General features: G+C 41.8%; 1 protein-coding gene across 3 annotated transcripts in view; it reads right to left on the minus strand.

Moving 5' to 3' along the window:
- Positions 1–820: 820 nt before the first annotated feature.
- The window catches only part of LOC137434147 (protein phosphatase 1 regulatory subunit 16A), a 265,323-nt gene continuing 238,749 nt past the window's right edge, over positions 821–27,394 (minus strand). Inside the window, exons 7-11 of one of the 3 annotated variants that reach the window (XM_078785736.1) lie at positions 17,398–17,523; positions 15,439–15,514; positions 13,411–13,534; positions 4,596–4,734; positions 821–4,487 (exon numbers count right to left, since the gene is read on the minus strand). In XM_078785736.1, the coding sequence (XP_078641862.1) occupies positions 4,161–4,487; positions 4,596–4,734; positions 13,411–13,534; positions 15,439–15,514; positions 17,398–17,523 (792 nt within the window). In that variant the 3' untranslated portion in view covers positions 821–4,160. Of the gene's footprint in view, positions 4,526–4,595; positions 4,735–13,410; positions 13,535–15,438; positions 15,515–17,397; positions 17,524–27,394 lie in introns of all 3 variants that reach the window. The other 2 variants (XM_078785737.1, XM_078785738.1) reach the window with 2 other exon arrangements.

The following is a 27,394-nucleotide window of genomic DNA, read 5'->3' on the forward strand; positions in this document are numbered from 1 at the left end:
CTCCCCCCAAGCCCTCTCCCTCCCACACATCTCCCGATGTCCCTGCTCTCAAATGTTGTGTTTTTGTGCTTCCCCTTCTCTCCCCATCTTGTCTACCGCTCCCTCTTTTTCAATATTTTGTTTGTCTGTTTGATTTGTTTGTGAAATAAATGTTAGCCCTTTCATGAGCCTCGATTCTGTATACAAAACAAAAAAAAACTGTCCACAATCAAGGTTTCAAACCCAGACCCTCTCCGAAAATGACTCCACAACAATATTAATAGTTGTATTTGAAGAACATCGAGTGGAAGAAGAAGAGGAAGAGTGCCAGATATTGGGGGTCGAAGTGGCTTGCTTATAATGGAATGGCCTTGGAATACCTTTAATTGGAATACCTTTAACCTCATATTTGTTAACGGCTATAATTACGATGAACACAAAATCAAACAAATTTTGATAAGCTGACTTGATCACAGACAAATCATTTTAAAGTTTTAGAATCAAGTGAGCCATGCCATGCTGCTGCTCATCAAGTTTGATTTGTCATGCATTGCTTTAATCACACCTTCATGGACGTGAACCATGAGCTCGAATGCTGCCTTGTGGTACAATAATAATTAAAAAAAATAACCACCTTTAGAGGCCATTTTTCCCCGCAAAGCGGGGGTTGGCCTTTTTCGGGGACCGTGGTTGTTGTTGTTTTTCGGTCCCCTTTTTGAAGCAATGTTTTACGGCCGGATGCCCTTCCTGACGCCAACCCTTTTTGCCGCCTTTAACGACAAGCAGGGAATTACCAGTGTACTGGTACTCAATTGTGGTACAATAATAATGGGTGATAATAAAAACGTGGCTGTTTTTAATCACAACTAATCAAAGACGATGGTATTTCCTTTGAGGGGGATTTTTATAACCTTTATGATTAATGCAATATTTTAATACAAGCACAGCTTAAGAGATACTGCAACCGCTTTTCAGCAAACAGAACGGACAACTTGTTGTGGATGGATATTACAAAATGGATTTTTTTTTCTGAACTATACACTCAATGCAAATATAAAGTGGATAAAATAGTTATAACCTCTATGTACAATTTATACATAAATCGAGCACAATAAACCACCTCCATTTTGGAAATGTATAAAATATAATACAACAAGACTCAAGATATTACAAAGACAGAAATGCTCTGCCAGATTGACACGATGAAACAAATGCATCCTTATTGTTACTATGCATCCATCCAAATGTATCTGAGTTATTGCCAGCACCCTGAACAAATTAAATTCCAGGGACCTTCACTGAAGTATCTTGTGACAAAGTGATGACCCGTTCATGATTGGTTCGTGGTGAGAACCGTTTCTTGATGAGTTGTGATATGCCTCAGAGCTTTGTGAGGGGTATGACCCTCAAATTAACTAAAGATCTTGGTTGCTTAAAAAAAACAAAACTAATAGAATAATCAATAATTAGAACTCAGCTGACTGAAAGCTACGTACCAGTAATTCATAATTTTCAGAATGCAATTATGACGCCCTCCTCCCCCCAACCCTCCCCCTTCCACAGAATTCCACATACAGATATATAACAGATCTACCGATGTCCTTGTTCACTACTGTTGTTGTGCTTGTGTGCTTCCCTCTCTCCCCCCCCTCTTGTCCCCCGCTCCATTCATTGCATGTTTTATGTATCTGTGCATGTTTTCTTGTTCAATGTGTTAGCTCTTACACGAGTCTCGATTCTGTATACAAAAAATAATAAGAAGAATGACTGACAAAATGTTCGAGTGGTCATACAAGTGCATGAGAAAGTAACAGATGGTTAATTACAGCATAAAGAGCAGATACAAACTCATTTCAGGCTGGGAAGCACGAACACTGTCTTTCCCTTAAAAATAATAATCCTGTCTATCTTATAAAAATAATAAATCTGTCTATCCCTAAAACATAATAAACTTGTCTATCCCTTTAACATGATAAACTTGTCGATCACTTAAAAATAATAAAGTTGTCTTTCCGTTAAAAATAATAAACCTGTCTATCCCTTAAAAATAATAAACTTGTCTTTCCCTTAAAAATAATAAACTTCTCCATCCCTTTAACATAATAAACTTGTCAATCGCTTAAAAATAATAAACCTGTCTATCCCTTAAAAATAATAAACTTGTCTAACCCTTTAAGATAATAAACTTGTCTATCCCTTAAAACAATAAGCCTGACTATCCCTTAAACATAATAAACCTGTCTATCCCTTAAAAATAATGAACTTGTCTATCCCATGAGCATAATAAACTTGTCTATCCCTTAAACATAATAAACTTGTCTATCCCTTAAAACAATAAGCCTGACTATCCCTTAAACATAATAAACCTGTATATGCCTTAAAAATAATAAACTTGTCTATCCCTTAAAAAGAATAAACTGTCCATCCCTTTAACATAATAAAATTGTCTATCCCTTTAACATAATAAACTTGTCTCTGCCTTAAAAATAATAAACGTCTATCCCTTAAAACAAAGAAACTTCTCTATCCCTTTAACATAATAAACTTATCTATCCTTTAAAATAATAAACTTCTCTATCCTTTAAAATAATAAACTTCTCTATCCCTTTAACATAATAAACTTGTCGATCGCTTAAAAATAATAAAGTCGTCTTTCCCTTAAACATAATAAACCTGTCTATCCCTTAAAAATAATAACCTGTCTATCCATTTAGCATAATAAACGTGTCTATCCCTTTAACACATTAAACCTGTCTGTGCCTTAAATATAATAAACCTGTCTATCCCTTAAATATAATAAACCGGTCTATCCCTTAAATATAATAAACCTGTCTATCCCTTAAATATAATAAATCTGTCTATCCCTTAAAAATAATAAACGTCTATCCCTTAAAAAAAAAAACAACTTGTCTATCCCTTAAAAATATTCAACCTGTCTATCCCTTAAATATAATAAACCTGTCTATCGCTTAAAAATAATAAACTTGTCTATCCCTTAAATATAATAAACTTGTCTATCCCTTAAACATAATAACCTTGTCTATCTATTAAAAAATAATAAACCTGTCTATCCCTCAAATATAATAAACTTGTCTTTCACTTAAATATAATAAACTTTTAAAAATCCTTAAACTCTTAAACCTTATCCCTTAAACAAAATAAACTGGTCTATCCATTACAATTATAAACATTGCTGTGTTTCTATGGCTCGACCCAAAGCCTCGACAACAACTTTTGTAAATACCTGGATTCCCTGATTAGTTTGGAAAAATCAATAATGATACCAATGTTACAACTTTTAAAAGGGTTTAGATCAATGAATGCTATTATATTTTTAAAACTAATTTTCTCGTTAATTTCACCTTTGACATTGTGAAAACAATAAAGTGCAACGTTGCAGAACAAAGAACTAGTCTTTTTGGTGAAGGCCAGTGTCGATCTGTGTTAGCGGACAGCGAGGACGAAATCAACATGATGTTGATCGAGGTATCTCCGTGAGAAGCGAGGAGAAGATGATGGTTATGGGTTGACGCTCTTTTGCAATATTGCAGACTCGTTACAAGCAAATCATCATCATCATTACAACTTTAAACTCATGGCATGCAAAGGCAATCTCAGCTATTCTCAAGGTAAGTTACAAGCTGTACAAATGTGCAATGATGCAATCATGCAGTGAACCTCTGCAGATCGAAAGCATATCCCTTTAAAAAAAAAAAAAAAAAAAAAATTATATATATATATATATATATATATATGACATTGTTCCATTGTTAACAGCAACGATAATTCATTTATCTGAATAAAATGTGGTTCCAATTTTACAATTCAAACCCTGTGTGTGTGTATCTGGTTCCAAGGTTTCATGTCATTGGGCTTTCCTTACTGTTAAACCTTCGCTGCAAAATTATTTTCAAGAATATAGATTAATGTACAAAATTGGCAAATGCTACCTCCTGAGAGGAACAATGGCACTGTCATTTAAATACACGGTGCTAAAGATTGTGACACATACGTTCATCAAGTTATTTGGTACAACCAAAGTCAAAGTCAGGTGGTGGGAGGATTCCTTCAGAGGCAAATTCATATCTGATGCTGACGTTTTACCACCTCCAAACTTCCTCAAAAGACTCAACTTGGGTTATGCGGGCAATTAGTGGCTTGAGATCACGCTGCACTCATGGTCACATGACCATGCAGCAGCTGTTGGTCTTCATGTGGTCGGCTTCCTGCTGGTTATTTTGTATTCTTTTCTTCCCTTCGTCACCTGTGGGATTCTGATTCTGACGCCGCAGCCTCGCACCCTTGCCAGCACTCCGCCAACCTTGGGATTCTTCATCTTCATTACGCTTGCGTAGTGTATCCTTGTAAATAGCCGCCCTTCCACGCAGGTGCTGTCGAGTCTTTTTGGGTGTCCCATCTTCCGTTCCTGGTGAAGACTCGTTTTCTTGATTTACATTAGTTCCATTGATCCCAACAGGTGCATCTTTATTCGGGAGACGATCCAGGATCTAGTGTGATGAAAGGGAACAATAGGGAGAAGATTCCACTTCGTTAAGTGATTACATACATCGGTCCTCCACAAATAAATTTTTTGTTTTATTCTATGGGCAACTTACAGGTGAGGAAGCGAGCGCTGGTATGGCAGACTCAATAGGCTGCGCCATGTCACCTCCTTGCCACAACCTCGCCTCATCCTCTCGTTCCTTTCGATAAAGGCTTTCACGTTCCACCAAACTTGCTTTCCTTTCCAACTTGCTACAAACACACACATGGACACATGATACTGCGAAGTGTACTTTAACAAGCAATCTGAAATGGAATTGTTCGTTCAAGGTATCATATCAAGTTAATAAGTATTGCTAGGAAATAGAGTTTTAATAATTGGGATTAAGCAATAAATATATTGGAAAAAGGGTCACATAGTATATTGTGAGTGGGAGGCGTAAGAGCAGGTGTGGGGGGAGGGCCTCAAATAAATAAAGAACTGATGTAACAAAAAGGTAGTCCCAAATGAAGCAAAAATGAGAAAAAAAAACAATTATGAAATGTGAAAGAAGCAAATACAGTAATAATGTGATGGAATGAAGCGATTGATAAATAAATACCATTTGGACGAGTTAGAAACATAATGACGTCGTATATTTTTAAAATCCTCCACAAGTTTCATCCTATTCATGAAAAACAATTTAAAATTATGGTTTTCATTTACATTTAGCAGTAAGATTATCACAATTAAAATGTCTTATTCTTTCACAAAAGTGCATCATTAAGAGTTAAATTAGAAGAACGATGTCAGTTTACTGGTTTGGGTTGGCTGTGTCAATGATTCCACATCCTATAGAATCTGATTTTACATGTGGCTAAGATTCCACCCCTCCTCCCCCCACCGCATCCTTCTACTCCTTCCCCATCCTTAACCACTCCCCCACCCTTCCATCCCTCTCCCCTTCCACCTCCCACCCCATCTTCCAGTCCTCCCCCATGGGATGGATCTTGTATGGAACTTCAGCAATCCAGCACATGAAAGAATCGGAAAGAGCACAGTACATGCAGAAAGTACTATTTGATGTGAAGTTATGAAAGGCATTAAAAAAGATACTCAAAATAATCGGAGAAACCCGAATGTTTTATAATTCAAACCCTGTGTGTGTGTGTGTGTGTGTGTGTGTGTGTGTGTGTGTGTGTGTGTGTGTGTGTTTGTGTGTGTGTGTGTGTGTGTGTGTGTGTGTGTGTGTGTGCGTATGTATGTATATATATATGCCAATCACAAGCATCACCACCTGCCAATCACAAGCATCTGACAGCCATCTTGCTTTCCACCTCCTCCTCTTTCCACCTCTTACCACTTGGCCCTCTTCGACAAACAACACCTCTCCCCCATCTGTCTCCTTCTCCACTCTCCACACAGGAAATTCAACAATATTGGCTCCAACCTCCAAATCTCTTTCCACTTCAACATCCTCACCCGCACACCTTCCCACCGAGTCCAAGCACCTTGCTGTGCCTGTTTGACTGCTTTCACATATCTCCCCTCCTCTTCCTTTCTTCTCACCTCCCTCTCAACCATCTTCCTCCTCTCTTTCACACATGCCTTTCCCCATCGCTCATGCTCCATCCACCCCAAGCCATGCTTCCCATGCTGTACCATCCCCGTGACCTCCTCCTCTTGCAACCGCTCCTCCATCTCGTCCACCTCTGCTCTTGCATTCCACTTCCGACTTCCCTTCTTCTCTGGGAGAGCATTCTTTACCACTAAATCACTTGAATCCCGCAACATCATGAACTCCCACACCCTCACCACCTTAACCTCCTTGGTTAATGATGTCAAGGGAAACTGCAGTTTTCCACCCTGACCATAAAAGGCAATGTTCGTCAAACAGCGTGGCACTCCCAACCACCTCTGCACAAACCCGCTCACCACAACCTCCATCCTCTCTACATGCCCAATTGCAATATCATACATCATCAATGGCCATAATACTCGTGGCATCAATCCAAACTTCAAACACCATACCTTCAACTTACCTGGCAAACCACATCCATCAATCCTCTTCAAACCTCTCAAAAGCTTGTTTCTGACTTCCTCCACCCTTCCCACATCATTCAACTCCACTGTATACCATCTTCCCAAACTCTTCACAGGGGCCTCCACCAATGATGGAACCACCTCCCCTCCCAGCTCAAACCTGTGCATGTTATCCACCACTCCTCATCTCACCACCACACTCCTCGACCTTCTTGCTTTAAATCCCATTCTTGCCCACCGCATCAACCTTTCCAGTCGTCCCAGTACCTCTACTGCTGCATCAGCGGACTGTTGGACAACTGTCAGGTCATCCATGAATGCAAACATCGCTGGCAAACTCTGACCAGGGGCTAGCCCCATTTTTTTCCCATGTCCACTCACTGCACATATCAACAACTCCATAACCAGCACAAACAAAATAGGGGAGACGGTACATCTCACCGGGCTCCCCACTTCCAACTTCTGCCACTCTGTTACATAGGACTGTGTCGCAAACCGCATCCAAAACTGACCATAATATGCCATCAAAAAATGCCTAAATCTCCGTGGCACCCAAAAGAAATCCATGGCATACCTGAACAAGGCATGCGGCACTGACCCATATGCATTCTCCAAATCCAGCCATACCACCGCCACATCCTTCCTTTGCCTCTTTGCCTCCTGTAACACTTGCCAGACCATTGCCGAGTGTTCAATGCATCCTGGTGATTCTGGTATTCCTGCCTTCTGCACAGAACCATCCACAAACCATTCCCTCTGATGAAGCCTGAGAGCCGTGCCGCAAAGACACTCATCAATATCTTCCCATCTACATCGAGCAATGATATTGGTCTAAACTGCTCCAGTGTCACAGCCTCCTCCTGCTTTGGAATATAAAATCCTTCCGCCCTAGTCCATTGACTGGGCACCACTCCTTGCCTCCATACCACCTTCAGAGCCTTCCACAGATACTGCCTGATGCCCACACAACTCTTAAACACCTTGTATGGCACTCCACTTGGTCCTGGAGCCGATGCCGCCCGTGCCTTCCTCAAAACTGCCTCAATCTCAGACATCTTTGGCTCTGACAAATCAAATGGAACACCTGGCTCTGTCGGTCTCACAAAGCCTTCAATGTCCGCCACCACTTCGTTCCTCCTTGTGTCTGCATACATGACACACAGGTGACCTTCCAACTCTTCCTTTGGTACCTTCAGTACACCAAATCGAGACGGCTCCAACATATCCTTCATAAACTGAAAAGGATTCTCAAAGAACCTCTTTCTCTTCCTCTGCCTCTGCCTCTCCTTTCTTCGCCTCTTCATCCTTTCCAGTCTCTTCCACTTCACGAACCTCACCCTCACCTGCTTCGTCAACACCTCAAGCCCATTCCTCTCCCATTCCACTGCCCTCTTCCATCTTCCATTCAAGCTCCTCAACTCCATTCTCAACTCATGGATCTCCCTCTGCCTCCTGCTCAAACATGCCTCCTTCTCACCCCTCTCAACACACTCTTTCACTCCAAACGTGACACATGCATACTCAAACACAATCTCATTCATCTTTCTCAATCTATCTTCCACCCTTCCTTTCAACCTTTGAAGCACCCCACACACCACTCCATCCATTCTCTCCCATACTTCCCTTTCTCCCATACCTGGCCATTTCACTCTCCTCCTCACATCCTTTCCCTGCTGAAGTACAACCTCAGGACATACATAACTGTGGCTTGCTACCTACCTGGCTGTTCCTCCCGGCCGTCTTACGTGTCCCCTTTTCAAAGGCACTGCATATACTACGTATTATATATACAGGATGATCCACATACGACGTACTATTTTGTTTTTGAATAACTCTGTGTTGCGTGAACCGATTTACTTGTAATTTGCAGCACTTATAGACAAATGTTCCCATTTATTATGTGAAAATTTCATTAAAAAATAATTGATACAAATTTAGTTATTGGTCTCGATATGGCTCAACCGAAGGGCGAAGGTGGACCTTGCAACATGACAATGACCCTAAACATACCAGTAAATCCACAAAGGAATGGCTGAAAAGAAAGAAATGGAGGGTTCTGGAATGGCCAAGTCAAAGCCCGGATCTAAATCCCATCGAGATGTCGTGGGGGGATTTGAAACGAGCTGTGCATGCAAGAAACCCCTCAAACATCGCACAGCTGAAAGAATTCTGCATGGAGGAGTGGGCAAAAATTTCTCCCAGTCGATGTCAGAGACTGGTAGACAGTTATAAGAAACGCCTACTTGAGGTTGTTTCTGCCAAAGGGGGCAATACCACCTATTAGAGCCAAGGGTGTACTTACTTTTTCCACATGCAAAATTTGCATTTATGTTTATTTAAATTATACAATGGACTACAAAATGTAAATGTTTCATGATATTTGTTATATTACATCACCTTTATCTATCAATATTGTTGAAATGAAGATCAAATAGCTGTATGTTGAAAAAGTCAAAACTTTACATGGGGTGTACTTACTTTTTCACATGACTGTACATATCTGGGCAATGTCTGTTGTCACTGAACTACTCCCTGAAACTTTTGTTTCCGTGGTTGTGAAGTGATTTTAACAATGTGGTGGTGGTTTTGAATCATGTGGTGGTGAGGTATTTTGAATTATTTGGTGGTGAGGTGTTTTTAAATCATGTGGTGGTGAGGTGTTTAGAAATTAGTTGGTGATGAGGTGTTTTGAATTACTTGGTGGTGAGGTGTTTTAAATTACATGGGGGTGAGGTGTTTTGGATTAAGTGGGGGTGAGGTGTTTTGAATTACGTTGGGGTGAGGTATTTCAAATTACATGGTGATGAGGTGTTTTGAATTTGGTGGGGGTGAGGTGTTTTGAATTTGGTGGGGTGAGGTGTTTTGAATTACGTTGGGGTGAGGTATTTCAAATTACATGGGGGTGAGGTGTTTTAAATTAGGTGGGGTGAGGTGTTTTGAATTACGTTGGGGTGAGGTATTTCAAATTACATGGGGGTGAGGTGTTTTGAATGACGTGGTGGTGAGTTGTTTTAAATTACTTGGTGGTGAGGTGTAATCGTCCCAAACTTCCAATCTGCACCTACCCCTCCCATTTGTATGTGCTGAGGGGTTCTTTTTTGAATTTATATATTTTTTCAATCTAAATCTTCAACCTAAATTGATTATTAAAATGTAATGTCACAAACACAACAAATCAATTTGTGCAAAATAATTGTTTGTATTATGATTGGTGTAAGTCATGTCAACACAGCAACTCAGGTACAGTCATTATCCTCAGCTAAAATAAGCCCGTTCCTCAGTAACGACGCGTGGGGAGGCGAGCGTAGCGAGCCGAGCCAAGCTAGTACACACACACACACACATATATATATATATATATATATATATATATATATATATATATATATATATATATTGATATATATATATATATTGATATATATATATATATTGATATATTGATATATATATATTGATATATATATTGATATATATATATATATATATATATATATATATATATATTGATATATATATATATATCTATATATATATATATATATATATATATATATATATATATATATATATATATATATATATATATATATATATATATATATATATATATAATTATAATTATATAATTATAATTATATTGACATATATATATATATATATATATATATATATTGATATATATATATATATATATATATATATATATATATATATATATATATATATATTGATATATATATATATATATTGATATATATATATATATATTGATATATATATATATATACACAAAGAATTAAGTTAAGCACCCCCCCCCGTTTTTTTACAACCTCACACATTACAAGTTTGTTGTCGTCAAAACAGTGTAATATACCCATGATATTGCTATATTTTCTGGAGAAGTGATATTATGGTCACATAAAAACATAACAATCATGCCGTTTTCAATATTTTATTCTGAATAATTTAAGGTGAAATTTTTTGGGAATTTTAGGCATATTTTCACCTCAATTTAAGTATGGAGCTATAGGTCCATCACGGACAGTGTGGATGACGTTTATGTTTTCTAACGTACAGTCATTGTTCTGAGAAGACCTCTAGCGATCTTTGCGTCAATAACGTGTGTAGGACCCACGTGATCGGATCACTGACTCAACCCTACATCTCATAGACCCTGTAAGCCGTCGTATGCGTTGCTGTGGCAGGTTGTTCCATTCCCGATGTAATGCACGTTCCAATTCATCCAGATTGGCTATTGGAGGGACCATCTTCGCAATTTGTCGTCCCAACATGTCCCAAACGTGCTCGAGGGGGTTCAACCTGCCACAGCAACGCATACGACGGCTTACAGGGTCTATGAGACGTAGGGTTGAGTCAGTGATCCGATCACGTGGGTCCTACACACGTTATTGACGCAAAGATCGCTAGAGGTCTTCTCAGAACAATGACTGTACGTTAGAAAACATAAACGTCATCCACACTGTCCGTGATGGACCTATAGCTCCATACTTAAATTGAGGTGAAAATATGCCTAAAATTCCCAAAAAATTTCACCTTAAATTCTTCAGAATAAAATATTGAAAACGGCATGATTGTTATGTTTTTATGTGACCATAATATCACTTCTCCAGAAAATATAGCAATATCATGGGTATATTACACTGTTTTGACGACAACAAACTTGTAATGTGCGAGGTTGTAAAAAAACGGGGGGGGGTGCTTAACTTAATTCTTTGTGTATATATTGATATATATATATATATTGATATATATCCTTGACCATTTCAGGGTCCTCAGGGTCTTTTGGATCCTCTGGGCCTTTGAGGGTATTTTTGGTCTTTGGCGTGTTTTGGGTCATCAGTGTCTTAAGGGTCTTTTGTTTCCTCTGAGTCTTTAAGAGTCTTTGGGGTATTTTGATTGTTTGGGGTCTTCCGGGTCTTTTGGGTCTTCAGGGTGTTTTGGTTCTTCAGGGTGTTTTGGGCCTTTGGGGTATTTTGTGTCTTCTGGGTCTTTGGGTTATTCGGGGTGTTCTTTTGGTTCTTTGGGGTGTTTTGGGTTTTTGGAGTCTTTTGGATTTTCGGTGTCTTCAGGGTCTTAAAGTTCCTCTGGGTCTTTTCATGGTCTTTGGGGTCTTTTGGGTCTTTGGGGTGTTTTTGGGTCTTTGGTGCCATTTGGGTCTTCAGGATCTTTTGGATCCTCTGGGCCTTTAAGGGTATTTTGAGTTTTCAGGGTCGTTTGGGTCTTCAGTGCCATTTGGGTCTTCAGGGTCTTTTGGATTTTCTGGGCCTTTCAGGATATTTTGGGTCTTTGGGGTGTTCAGCGTCTTCAGGGGCTTTTGGGTCTTAAGGGTCTTTTGTTTCCTCTGAGTCTTTAAGAGTCTTTGGGGTATTTTGATTCTTTGGGATATTTACGGGTCTTTTGGGTCAAAAGGGTCTTTTGGGTCTTCAGAGTGTTTTGGGTCTTTGGGGTCCTCGGGGTGTTTTGGGTCTTCGGAGTGTTTTGGGTCTTCGGAGTCTTTTGGGTCTTCGGAGTCATTTGGGTCTTCGGAGTCTTTTGGGTCTTCAGAGTCTTTTGGTTCTTTGGGGTGTTTTAGGTCTTCTGGATCCTTGGTGTATTTTGGGTCTTTGGAGTCCTCAGGGTATTTTGGGTCTTCAGGGGCTTTTGGGTCTTAAGGGTCTTTTGGTTCATCTGGGTCTTTAAGGGTCTTTGGGGTATTTTAAGTCTTCGGGGTGGTTTGGGTCTTCGGGGTCTTCTGTGCCATTTGGGTCTTCAGGGTCTTTTGGATCCTCTGGGCCTTCAAGGGTATTTTGGGTCTTTGGGGTGTTTTGGGTCTTTGGGTGTTTTGGGTCTTTGGGGTTTTGGGGGTCTTTATGGGTATTTTGGGTCTTCAATTCGTCTTGGTCTTGGGGGAATTCGTCTTGGTCTTAGGGTCTTAAGGGTCCTTATTCGCTAATAAGGGTGAAATCTAGATCGACATCTCTGCCTTTGTCTATTTGTGACCAAAGAGCTTTAATCTCAGTCTGCAAAGACTTGAGTACCACACGGATGCCTCCTAGTTTGGAGGTGATGTGTTGGTACAATCTATGCACATGACGTCAGCGTCATGTCATCGGGTTAGTGTGCTTCTTTAGTTAAATTTAATATTTATGACTGCAAACCTCCTAACTGTTGTTGAGTAGGGCAGAGACAATATGTTCGCATGGCAGGTGACACTTGTTGCTAACAGGTTGTGCAGCAATTCCTGGGGTGAGACTCAATCTGTGCCTTGCTTCCTCGTCAAGTTAGGGGGTTCAATCTGTGTTGTGTTTGTGTATGTATGTATGTATGTATGTATGTATGTAAATGTATATATATGTATATACTATATACATATATACTTGTGATGGTGTCATATACTGTATACATAAATATATATATGTATCTTCACTATTCCGTATCCCTGTATTATCGATATAACCGTATCCCTGCGCATCGTCAGAGGCGACTAAGTGTTGTCGTCAGGAAGGGCATCCGGCCATAAAAACATGGCCTCAAACAGGGAACCATGAGCTCATGGGGCCCGCAAGGCTAACCCCCGCTTTAGCGGGGAAAAATGGCCGTTAAATCGACCATTCATTCATTCATTCATTCCCGTTATTATTTTCAATACTGTACAGTGAGTGTACACTTATGGAAATAAAAAGGAAATCGATAGATGCCCTTATACAAATATTAATTCAAATTTAATGAATGTACACACCATTTACATTACTTGTCAGGCCTTTTGACATAAAATTTTCTAGCAATGTGAACCAAGGCTAGGCCGCTCATATGTATCAGTCCTTTTGTGAACATGGAAGGAGCACAAGCTATTGGGAGAGAGAGGTGCCGGTGTTGAGCACGAGAGGTGTTGAGGGACAAACCCTCGACTGCTGACGCTCGATGTGCGACGTTGTAGGGACGGCCGCGACTTTGGTTGTTTCTTGGCTTCTTCCTCAGATTCCAGCTCCAAGAGCCTCTTCCTCATTTCATCTCCATCACAAAGAGCTTTTTTGTCAGAAAGAAAGAATGCAGTCAAAGTACATCGTCGAAACAGCACGTCATTTGACAGGTTTTAAAATTACCGCTTGCCGAGCTTTTGTTCCATCAGCCAACTGAAGGTTGAAGGTTCGAGAAAGAATGCGCAAAAGGCTGCTTGGCTTTTATCCAGCAGAACAACATTCGTGACATTTATGCCGATAACATGCAATTCGGACATGTTCATGACGTACAAAGTTTCAACATTCACGACGTGAGGCAGACATCGAGCAATCATCTCAAACAAATCGGTGTGCACATTCATGTTAAGTGGATCAGGCATACGTTTCGTGAGGTTGTGATAAAACGAGCAATTGTACATTTTATAAAAGGGGAGGAAGTGTACAAAATGAATAAGATAGACAATTTTAAATTAAACCTGATCGACAAACTAATGCTGTAAGTTAAATAGAATAAATATGCAGGTGGGATGGACGAATTGCATCGAAGTGATCTTCCTAACGACAACGATTTGTTATATTTCTTGTGATGGTGTCATGAAGAAGCAGAAAGCCGATCGAGGTTTACAATGAAGGTGATACTCGCACCTGCCGAAGCATCGTTCACGGTGACGGGTCACATGGGGATTTAGTGAGTCGGAACACCCCAAACACAATCATATTTGTACCCTCGTCCTTGGAGACTTTCTTCTATTTACAATCAATCAAACATCACTGCAGAGTTTATAGTTGTGCAGAGTCAGCAATTCCAGGGGTCATGGAGGTCAGGAGTAAGCTTTGACAGGTTACCGGCATCGACGGTGCCAATAGGAAACCCAATCTCAGATATAACCGAAAACCTCAAGGTCCCGAACCACCTCTCTCTCCCCCAACCCTCCTTTATCCAACTCCCAGTACAATCACTTGACATGAATGAGTAATTTGGGGGTTTTGATTGAGAGCTTCTTTGTCCCAGGGATTGAACGGACACTTTTGACTCGCGCAAGTAACTGAATTAAAGCTTGCATTCATGGACTGGTGTTGGTGTTGGGCTAGCGGCTAGGGTGTCAGCTTAGGATCCTAGGATCCTGGGTTCGAATCCCGGTCGATCGCTGAATTAACGCCAGGGGGGTTGACTCAGCCTGTCATCCTTCCGAGGTCGGCTAATTGAGTACCAGTTCACTGGTAATTCCCTGTTTGTCGTTAAAGGCGGCAAAAAGGGTTGGCGTCAGGAAGGGCATCCGGCCGTAAAACATTGCTTCAAAAAGGGGACCGAAAAACAACAACAACCACGGTTCCCGAAAAAGGCCAACCCCCGCTTGCGGGGAAAAATGGCCTCTAAAGGTGGTTTTTTAAAATTATTTTTTTTATTTTTTTTATTTATTCATGGACCCCCGGGGAAGGAGAGAAGACGTGCCGAGTTCGTTTCTGTCCCTCTACTTAACAGGAACGGTACAATGGCACGGTGACCTCTCGCCTCAATTAATCCCATACGATGCGAGGAGCGGGGGGCTTTCGGACATTTTCAATCGCGGCATAAGATGCGTTCCGGTGAACCGCACTCGAGAGAGATTATTCCAGACATTTTGCTAACTGGCAGCGGGCGATTCACACAGCTGGCCGTTTGTTTCTGAAAGGTAGCCGTTTGGACTGACATCACAATGTAGGCCATTTTCTCGGCAGGTGGGAAAAAAAACTGCGAAGTATTTGCTAAAGTGGGAGTCTTGCGATCGGGAAACGCAGCCGCGCTCGTTGTTATGGGCGGCCCGGAGTAGAACCGACGCGTCAATTGCAGCCGGCTCTATACTGGCCCATCGTCGATGCACAATCAAAGGTTCTTATGTGAACTACATGGAAATCATTCGTTGTGAACGTCGACAGAATCATTTGCAACAAAAACGATCTGAGAAAAGGTTCTGTTTTTGTACAACTTACCAAGCGGCGTCTCGCCGGCATACGTTTTGGACTTCAGGCTAGCTCCGTCTGCCAGGAGTACCTTGACTGCATGAAGCTAAGGAAATAATGCAATCATTAGTGAAAGAGTCCTAAACCGTTAACCTTCAACCTTTCCCAAGACCAATTGCCACTGATACACAATCGCATCCAATCTTTCACCTGGAAATTAACCACATCGAGAAGGTTCCATGGGAGCCTTAGCCAGTTATCATATACTTTCGGCACTATGGTTACTGTGAGATGAGCAGGCGATCTATCGAATACGTATTTGACGAGTCTTCAATGAATTACACACATGGTTTGCCGGCTGCATCAAATTCAGAGGTTTCCAAGATCTACAATAATTATGAGAAACTGTTCTGTGGTGGTGGACAGGTACTACTACTACTACAACAACAACAACAACAACAACAACAACATGCATTTTAAGGCCATTTTCCCTGCTAGAGCGGGGGTTAGCCTTGCGGTCCCCATGACAATCTTCTCCATCTTGCCCTATTTTCTGCATCTCTCCTTGTTAACCCCCTTGCTCGCATTTCTTCTTCCACCATCTTTAGCCAAGTCTGTCTCGGTCTTTCCCGTCCTCTACTTCCTTCTACATTCATTTCCATCCCTCTTCTCAACAAGTCACTTTCATCCTTCCTCAACACATGACCAAACCTTCCGGTCCCTCGAGCGACGAGGCTTGCTTCGATCTCTCCACGGCATCAAAGTTTGAGTGTTTTCCCGTTCGTGTCTTTGTCAAATTTCCGCTGGGTATTTTGTTGTGTATGTGTTATTGTGTGTTTCTATTTGGTTTTGGTTTTGTAGTTGTTGCAAATTTGTGTGTAATTAGTCGTTTTTTTTGTTCGCGCCTCGTGCGCGGCCTGGTCTCTCCGGGCTCCCTCCCCCCGTCAGTGTTTTGTGAATATGGGTTCTTTCCTTCATAGTATTTGCTTGTTTCTTTGATTTTCTTTTCTCCCCCCTACCTCTCACGAACATCTTACCCTTTGTCCAGCGTTTTGAAAACAGAACAAAAAAAATAAAAAAGAATAAAAATTCTATATGAATTCTTTCTCTCCTCCCGGACACGTGCTTGTTCGCTCTCCTCCTCGTCTCGACTTGTGCCCCGCCCCCTATATCTAGTTTTTCTACCACCTCTGCTCCTGCTTTCTCAAATCCACGTTCTCACAGAGACTTTTCCCAGATTGTTTTTTCATGGTTTTGTTTAAATATTATTTAAATATGTTTAAACCGCAGCCGTGATGCTGACGCCGCCCCCCCCCCCGAATTTCCATGTTTTAAACGTTTCCCAGTGTGTACCCTGGATTTAGAATAGGTACACAGTATCCCTGCGTGTCGTAAGAGACGACTAGGAGGGTTGGCGTCAGGAAGGGCATCCGGCCATAAAAACATTGCCTCAAAAAGAGAACCATGACAACTACAACTACATATGGGCAGAGTACAGGTACAACAACAACAACAACATGCATTTTAAGGCCATTTTCCCTGCTAGAGCGGGTACAATGATAGATGAAATAACCAGGAAGCTGATTGAGGTATGTTAACTTTCATGGGAAGTGATAAGAAGCTCCCAATTTGGGTGTTGGACCAATTTTGCCTGAAATGTCAACTTCTGCTTGCTTCCGCCTGTGATTAGCTTAGCTCGATCAATGTCCTGTTGATTATTGAAAAATAATATGAATTCCCTTACAAGGAACCTTGACGTAGGAGAAGGCCATTAGGCGCTATTTTTACCAACATATGGTTGTTTTTACGTTCTCTATCCTTTTATATGCTGAGCATCAAGTAAGGAAGCAGCACGGTCCATTTGTCAAGTCTTCGGTATGACATATTTGATGAGCTGCACAGCACCAGTGCCACCATATTTTAATCCTAAACAATAGCAAGAAATAAATAAGCAAAGTATTGAATGCATTGATGAATGAGATCATTAACCTGGCCCCAGTACACGGCTGCATGGATCGGCTCCCATCCATCATTGTCACGTGCTTTTAAAGCAAGGCCTCGCTCGAGAAGACTCTCAATCGCTCGTGCAAACCCATTTGCGGCGGCCACGTGCAGCTGCAGGCAACAAGGAAGGGCGAGTTGAGCAGATTTGAGAACTTCAAGGCAAATGTATCAAACGTTTTTAACACGTCAGCAAAAAGAAACCGACAGTTTATTGATGGCACTCGCTGAAGAGGATGACACTCACCATCATTTCAGTTTCACTTTCAGACTTTGGTCTTGAAGACTGCAACTTGCATGACTCCCTCCAGATAACTTTATACGCCTATAACGTTCACAAATGGTAAGTTGGGTTACAAACGTGGGGTTTCAAGAAGTGGTGCCTAACAACTCCATCGTCTTCTGTTCTTCTCCAAGTGATGATAAACGGGGCGGCATCGCAGCAGAATTGTGCCAGGTGACTGTATGGCTGGAATGTTATTGATTGAATGCTTGTGCAATGGCCTTTTGTGAGTTATCAACTAGATTTGTGAAGTGAGTGAAGGACTTGTATGAAGATGTGAGAAAAGCAATTTTTCTTTGTTTTTTCGTTCCAATTTTGTCCAACGTGTGCGCCTGTCCATTTACAAGTTTGATCTAGTGCAAAGAAGGAGCCATCAGAGGGGGCAGCATGATGGCAGCATGATGCATTTAGTGAGCTCAGTACATGATGAATCATGCTGAGAAATACAAGCAAAATACAAATTAGCATGTGCTTCATTATTTTACATTGTTTAATACTCTCTTTAATTATATTCTGATTTCTTCCTTGCTTTGCTTCCACTTCAACACTCAGATTGGGCTAGCAGGATAGCCGAGAGGTATGCGTACCTGCCTTTGAGACGTCTAGCCTGGGTTCAAATCTGGAACACAGCTATAAACTGTCATCCTGGTGTTTGGCATGCAGGGCAAGGCCTCATTGTGCGTGTCATCCATCGGAAGGACGACGTTAAGATGGGCCTCCCCTCCGTCAGCACTAGCTGATAAAGATGCCATGGCATTTATAGTGAAGAGTAGGCCAGTTGTCGCCAGTAACACTGAATTATTTCCTGCTCTAATCTGCAGGGACACCTGGAAACTAAAAACTGGTGTCTGCATCTTATATCATAATAAAGCCAGTGTCAGTGGCAAACCCTTACACCCAGCAAGTATGCAAGCCACAGCAATCATGTGATGCACATGGATTAATGAATGAATGAACTTACTCATTCACAGATTTCTCTGTGCAAGTGAATGTCAAGGCAGGGCAGCACGTCCTCAGACATTGTTATAAACTCCTGTACACATCATTTTCTCCCTGTTTACATCTGAATTTTATGCCATAGCCAATGTCTGTCATTAGGCCTGAGGAGCACAACCCATAATCAACATGAGGGAGAATTTCTTTGCAATACATGTTCCCTACCGGTCCTAATGATGCGATATTTTCAAGTCCAAAAAGGGCATAACTCCATGAGAAATTGGAGAAACGGTCTGAAACTAAAACTTGTTCTGTAACTTATCAAAATAAATCCATGTATCAAGTTTCAGTTGAATATGTCAAAGGGTATGGGGGGGGGGGGGGGGGGAGTCTAGAAAACCACAGGAGGGACGGAAAGACGGATGGAGAGCAAACCTATAGTTACTTTCGTTCAAATAGGTTGGGGACTAATAACAAAAAGTTCAGCAAAATGAAACTTCTGAAAAGAGTTATGGGACACACACGTGATTTCTAGAAAAAACATCGAAATAAAAACTCACGGTACATTGTGATTGATGACCATGGTGGGCATCGTGTTTGCATCGTGTTTGCATCGTGTTTGCCCACGTGTTTGCCCATCGTGTTTGCCCAAAAAAGCATAAGATGCGTTTTTGTGACGTAATTAAACTCTATTTGAGTACAATGTGCTCATTACTAAGAAATATTACTAAAAAAACAACAAAATAACTGACCTATTGAAATTATCATCATACCAACCCTTGGGAACGAGTCGTCTTTGTAATTTAAAAGGGAGATTAAAGTATGAATTATTTGGTTCTATGAATCATATGTTTAAATACCTGCCTACAGATACCATACACGTACACCCCATTAGGTTTCATGTTTAAAAATATGAATATTATAGTTGTACTGCCGTGAATGCCGTGAGCAAGTTGTGTGTTGTTGTGTACTCCAGAAACGTCTCTCAGACAACTGCAGACCTGGTTGCTAAGATTTCATATCAGCTCAGAAAACCTCAAATGATAGAAAACAGTGATTTAACACTCAAGCTCTATTGTGTTTATGACACCTGGTAACACCAAAACCACCCAGTCTCTTCAAACTAAAAAGCATATATTCTGGTAACTGGGCCAATGACTTTCCAAACTATCATCATCTACAATTACAACTACATCTGCATCTACTACGACATCTACAACTACTACGACCACTTCAATTATTTCCACCTTCTTATGGGGTTGGCTGGGGAAGGTTCTTGGCTCGAGTCTTTCACGAACCGAATGGTCAGGCCCGACACTCGACTGGAGCTGACTTGGGGAGGAATTTGCAATTTGTCCTGGGTCCCGGCAATACCTCCACTGCTCTACTCTTTGCAAAATATATTTAACGTCCATCAACTATTGCTGGCATATGAAACACCCGGTTTAACGCCCAAATGTGGGACGGCATACTTTGAGATGCACCAAATTGCCTGCACAGCACCAATCCCACAGTAAACAGAATAAAAAGACGTAACATGTCAAATCCCACACCGTGGTTTTAGTAATTTTGCTCTGCAGAGTTAAAGGCCGTCAGTAAGCCATCTTTGGTCAGATAACAAAGCAAAATATTCTGCATATGTATGCTCATGTATTGTCTTTGTGCCAAGTTTGAAGAAAATCGAACCATGCATGTCCGAGAAATGGCTGGGGACACGTTTAGGTAACAAAATGGCTGCCAGTCGGCCATCTTGGATCTGATCTCGGACAAAATGACGTGCATATGTAAGCCATCATTCATTTTCTGTGTGCCAAATTTGAACAAGATCGGTAATTGCATGTCTGAGAAATGGTTGAAGGCGTGGTCAATATCAGGTTTTTTTTACAATGAAAATGGCCGCCAGTCAACCAGTCGGCCATCTTTGATCAATTGCCAAATAAAGTGAAGTGCATGTATATGCCATCATGTGTCGTGTTTGTGCCTAGTTTGAACAAAATCGGACCATGCATGTTCAATAAATCGTTGGGGACTCATTTAAGTAACACAATGGCTGCCAGTCGGCCATATTGGATCTGATCTCGAAAAGAAATGACGTGCAAATGTAAGCCATCATTCGTTATCTGTGTGAAAAGTTTGAACAAGATCGGTAAATGCATGTCCGAGAAGTGGTTGAGGACGCACGGACGGATGAGACCAAATCCATAAGTCCTCGTTTCGGACCAAGTCCAACGGGAGCTAATTGGGTCGGTAATCAAACCCCGACTAGACAATCTAAAGGTAAGTGCACTACCTCTGCACCACCTTGTAGGAATATATTGAACAAGCTTTAACAAAGTAGTAAAACGTTTATACCAAGACGTTTGAGCAACCAATAAACAAAAAACTGCACAATTTCACTGTTGGTTCAGCCATATTGGTAAAACTATCCAAGCCCTACCCTGATTAGATCATTAGTATGGTAGTTCCTAGGGTGAGTGTACACCAGATTACTAGATACAAGGAAATATAAAATGAAGGGAAAGGTTATTCTGCCCACGAAGCGCGTGTCACCACGAATCCAATATTAATCTACACCTCACAACATATGACAGGAAACCATGGCAATGGAATGACACAACAGGTGACAATGTACAAATGGAATAGCAGGCTAAAAACAATATCTCCAGGTGTCCACTTTATAAAAAATACTTTAACACCTTAAATGCTTCAATCATGTCCCCACATATTCCACACAATGAAAACCCTGATTTCCTGGAAGTTTCATAACCAAACCTTGTGGGACAAGAAACAATCCGATGAACTTTCTAGAATGCATATTTTCCCTAATAAGGTGACCAGACCAAATGGAGAATTCCAGGTGCAGCAGAAGCACACTTTGATCGAATGCCAGCACTACTCTTCTCGACATTCATACAATACAAAACCCACTTAAAACATTTGAAAAGCCTATTTGCCCCAACTACTGCAACTTGGTAATGAATGTTTTTTTGTGTATCTGCTCGCCAACTACTCCCACCCAGGCCATTCACCTGATTGACATATCGTAGTGCAAAACCTCATCGCTGTTCGTTGGCATGATAGCTCCGAGAAGCATACTCGTCATCGTTGGCAGGATAGCTCTAGCTATCTATTCGGATGAGACGTCAAACTGGGGGGCCGGTCTGCTAGCATCAGTTGCTGGTGGAAGCTAAAGACCACACTGTGTCTCCTAGACGAGTACATCAGCAGCCAAATACAAAAACCTCCTGGCCAAACCTGCAGGGTGCACTTTATCAGTGGCATAGAGAATTCCCTCCGATAAATTATGCAACTGACATTCGCATGCTGCGTACTACCGGAGGCCGGAACGGATCATAAATTTTGCCAAGTCTCATTACTTTACACCTCCCTACTTCATTTCCTGCCTCTTCCAATGCCATTTTCATGGAGACAATCCAAATATTTGTTTATTCCCTTCAGTGATGTTTATCTTATACCCACTTGGTTATCTGAAGGTTTACATGAAAGATTTATATTCAGCATCTACAAATAGAATGTCTGAGTTACAAATTATAATGGCTCCAGAACTACCCCTGCAGTAGAGTCCAGTACTTACAGGTACTTACTTCAATCCTGGCATAATTCTGTTCCTATGTTTGAACCAACTATCCATCAAAGTTAAAAACCGGTCTCCAATGCTACCTCTTACATTATTTAGGTCACCTTTTTATGGAACATCATCAAAATCTTTCCGAATAACGAATCACAGATACCGGGACGAATTCCTTCATCCACCCTTCCGATGTCATCTATCTATAATTCCAGTAAACTCTGTGTGTATGTTTGTATGTTTGTATGTTTGTATGTTTGTATGTCTGTATGTCTGTGACCGCTGTTTCTCGACAACCACGGGTCCGATATACTTTAAACTTGCCAGGTATATTGCTGGGGACCCGAGGATGTGCCTTTTCAAGGTTTCATATTAATCGGAGAAGTAGTTACCGAGCTATGTCCAAAAAACGATTCAACCAATCAGAGAGCAGCGAGCTATCACGTGTGCCGAACGTGGCGAACAGACTCTGCCTCGGACGGCACATTTGAGAGCGTATTCATTTATTTCACGTTGGAAAACTATGTTGCCGTTAAACTATGTTTTAAAACTAATTAAAACTAATTTGCGATTCATCGTAACTGCGATTTGCGACCTTCCGGACAGTGAAGACTTCACTTCCGGCAGCCAATCACAGAACGCGTTGTTGCGTAGGCGTGGCCGATGTGAGAGCGAGCCGAGCCGAGCGCGTGCGCCATTACGGTTCGTAATTCGATTTCTTCCGGAGAAAATAATAATTTCTCGATTTCTTATGCGCATTATTTCTCCCAATTCAGTCAGAGCGAAGGGCGGAAGCGAAGAGCGTTGTTTTTTTTGTTTACGGGTGTACGGGCGTACGGGCGGGGTAGAGCGTACGGGTAGCGTTTTTTTTTTTTTTTGGCAAGGAACGGGCACCCACGTACGGGCATGCCCTAGTCAATTAAATTCCAATGGACGAGTTAAGCACCATCTGCTTTTCACGAACCAGCGGTGACTCTCCCTAATTCTATCAAATTGTTCCAGATGCGACTTGCAGAAGTCTTCCATTGGAGTTCCTTTCTATTATTGCACCTTACCGACTCAGAATTTTCTCAGAAACATTTGCAATCTCCCAATCTGCTGGTACATTTCCTGACAATGCTGAGTTGGTAAATACAGTAGATCTGCAACCACGGCAGTACTAACTTCCTTGTTTACCTACCCTTGGAAGCTGTGAGTTTGATCTACTTTGACCTGTATCTATATCAATACTGTACAAACGATGGAGCAATTTACGAACAGTGGTTGTGGAGGAGGTGGGAGAGGGAGACGGAGCAGAGGTAATCTCATCTTACTATACTTCACCAAATGTCTCTCCGTCTGTCCGTCCGTCTGTTCCCAGGTACCACAAAAACGGCTGAACCGATCGCAACGAGATTTTGGGTGGGTAATCCTGGGACCACCTGGAGTAAAATAGGCTATATTGTTTTTCCAATTTTCCAATTTTTCAAATTTCTAATTTTCCAATTTTCCAGTTTTTCCAAACACGATGGAATAATATTTACCGATATGAACAGTGATGTGGCTTTTGTTGAAATTCTACAAATACTCTTTAGATTTTGATGATTTGCGTGTGATATGATTTAACGGATGTTTATATAAATCGTTTAAAATAAAAAAAAGCCTTCAATTTCTGATATTTTGCCTTTTCATTTCGGCCTCCCAATTGAAGCCCCACCCGAAGGGCGGGTACCGGTACTAGTTTGTATAATGGGCTGGATTGACCAACATTATACTGTCTAAAATCGTTTATAAAGTTTGTAGGTTTGGGGCAGTCTTTGCATTTTTATGGAGTAGTTTCCATTCACTAATTGTACTGGGTAAAGAGAAAATGTATATATAAAAAAATCTTTATTAAAGCCTGTTGTTCCGGTTAAGTACATTAGTTAAGAAATAAAAATGGTTAATTATTTTTAAGTGCATTGGATGATAAACCAGGTTATGTGACTTCCTTGTAAGCTGAGCACCATTTATCATCGGAAGAGTCATCTATCTATAATTCCAGTAATCTCTGTGTGTGTGTGTGTCTGTGTGTATGCAACCGCTGTTTCTCGACAACTACCGGTCCGATATACTTGAAACTTGCCAGGTATATTGCTGGGGACCCGAGGATGTGCCTTTTCAAGGTTTCATATTAATCGGAGAAGTAGTTACCGAGCTATTAGTGGGGGGGCCAATGTAGCAGATTGAAATGCCCGGTGAAATTGCTTGTTAATTTTTGGACACTGGTTGGGCTGTCTTTAGGGATGATATAAGTTCTAGAAAAAATATGTCTCCAATTGTTTCAAGTTCTTTATGGCGGCCATTTTGGATTTTCAAAATGGCGGATGTCGAAAACGTAAAATTCCATTATCTTGGCTTCTAAATGACCTAGAGTTTCGATTCTGGTGTCCAGTTGTACATTTTTGGGGATAGAGAATTGAATGAAACCTTCTTTAATAACCTACAAGGGATAAAAATAGGTTTTTATGGCACAGCCGAACCAGTGTCCAAAATCTAACTTAATGCACATCTATCTTAATTGTTATTTGTTATTTGTATGTTCCAGATTCGTGACCCTGAGCTATGATGGAGCCAAAAAGCAAGAAAACCAAGAAAGAAACTGATTTCACACTTTGCATTCAGTGCCAGGATCCCCAAGGTGCACTAGTGACTGAGCCAGCACTGGGCTCATATGCAAAGTTTCTCCAGTTCATCCAGGAGAGGGCACGATATGGTGATGCCGACTTCAAACAGATCAGCGAACGATTAAGCTGTTTCACTGCCACTGACTTGAGGAACAATAAAGCAAAGTGGCACCGGGCATGTTATGGATCTACATGCAACACTGCTCACCTGGAGCGTGCTAGAGTTCGCCACCAGAAAGCCTGCGAACATGGCGACACCCAGCATCTTCATAAGAGGTGTGGACGTCCTTCTTCTGCACCTGCCGCTGCAAGTACCTCAGGTTCTACGCAAGACGAGACTCTTCGCTTCACACGTTCATCATCAACTCCATTCAACAGAGACCTTTGTTTCTTCTGTCAAGAGGTCACTAAGGAAAGTGTACATGTTGTATGCACGTTCAACGCAGGTAAACAGCTGAAGAAAGCTGTTGAAGAAGGCAGCAACCACAAGTGGAAAGTTCAGCTGAGTGCTGCCATCAGTGCACATGATGCTCATGCGATCGACGTCAAGTATCATCTCCCATGCTGGGTGCAGAATGTCCAACGTGCTCCCAAGAGTGGGACATCAAGTGATGACAAAGAACACATACTGCAAGAAACTAATGTTATCAAAATAGCCGCAGACATTGAGTTTGTCAGCCTTGTTCGCTCTCTACTCCAAGCTGGTGAAATTCTCAACATGTCTGACCTGAAGTCGGTTTACTCCAGGATTCTTGACAATAATGGTGTGCACAATGTCCCATCACCTACTACCCAAGGCATGAAGGAGAAAATCAACTCTCACATTGATGACGTTCACTTCATGAAACCAAAACGTCGAAACGAGTCAGACTGTGTATTCTCCACTGCCGTGCGTGATGCAGCTGTCGAAGATGCAATGACGAAGACAAATGAAAAAAACATCGAACAACTGTTTGAGAGTGCCTCTGTTCTCCGCAGTGCCATTGCTTGTCAGAACAAGCACCCATGGCAATTTGAAGGAGAAATGAACACTGATGATGCTGAAAAGCATGTACCCAAAGTACTCTATGCTTTCCTCCGCTGGCTACTGGAAGGACCAGCCACGAGCATTGAGCCAGAGACTATGCGCTCAGCCACTATTCATCGAGATGTTATAACCATCAGTCAGAACATCATGTACGGCTACAAGTCAAAACGCCAAGTCACGTACAAGCCCAAAGAGCCAGATGCACCATTCCGCCATCGCTTAGAATGGCCACAGCAGCTTGCCGTTGCCATTGTAGTCCATCAGTCCACCAGAAACAAGAAGCTTCTGGATTTCCTGCATGGGTTCGGTCTGTCTGTTGATTATAGTCGGATCTTGCGGTTGGAGACACAGCTGGCCAACTCAGTCATAGAGTCTACGACAGAACAGGGTGTATACTTTCCAAGAACCATGCGCATAGGGACGTTTGTCTTCTTTGCAGTGGACAACAGTGACTTCAATGAAGACACACCTGATGGGAAGCGGACACTCCATGCTACAGCCTGGGCACTCTACCAACGACGGGAACATGCACCCTCCACAGATGAACATAGAACACTGACACTACATGACCGAAAGGCCAGACACCGCTCACTCAAGGTTCTGACTGCTCCAGACTTTGTTCCTTGCCAAGCACCAAACAAACAATCTGCCACAGGTACCACGTATAGCTTCAAGACACGGTCAAACCCAGATGTCACCAAGCCGTACTCTGCGACGGACACAGTGTGGCTACTTTCACGCACAATCATGCGAACAGCTGAAGCTGAGGACATACAAGACGACATCATCCCACCAGATGACCAGCTGCAAGCTGCAGAACCCCAGCATGCTGACCCTGTCACGCATGACCCGCTCACGACCAGAGATCAACTTGAAGGATGCCATAGGTCAATATGAATTCACCGCGCTTCCACGAACCCTCTTTGCAATGGCTGAGACACTACTACCATGCACAGACAAAAGCAAGCTCATGGGCATCCTAGAAGATCTACCCAAGAAGTCAACTGGCACTGGTCAGCAGCCAGACGACGACAATCCTGAACATACTCCACCCCCTCCCAAGAAGGTGACTGTCATAGACGGCATGGCATTAGTGCAAGCAATGGGTAAGCCACAATGGGTCAAAACATGTGCCCAGTGGGCTGGCCATTTCAATGCAACACTGGACTGCAAGACCAACGGGTATGATGAAGTCCACCTCGTGTTTGACCGATATGATCTGCCAAATTCACTGAAAGAGGCCACACGGGAGAGGCGCCAAGGTGGCAAGCCGCCCACTGCTTACCACGTTCAAGACAGCACCCCGATTGGGAAACTGACAGCAAAACAGTTCCTGTCGCACACCAACACCAAAGATGAGCTAACTGTCTATCTGGCAAAGAAAGCTCTGTGTCACTTTGAGGGGACTACCAAGGTCTTCATCGTCACTTCAAGGCAGGATGTCTTCTCCAACTGCATGGATGTACAGCATCTCCGTAGCTCCCAGGAGGAGGCTGATACGAGGA

This window comes from Myxine glutinosa, chromosome 10 (assembly GCF_964187855.1).
Source record: "Myxine glutinosa chromosome 10, kmMyxGlut1.1, whole genome shotgun sequence".
Lineage (NCBI taxonomy): Eukaryota > Metazoa > Chordata > Myxini > Myxiniformes > Myxinidae > Myxine > Myxine glutinosa.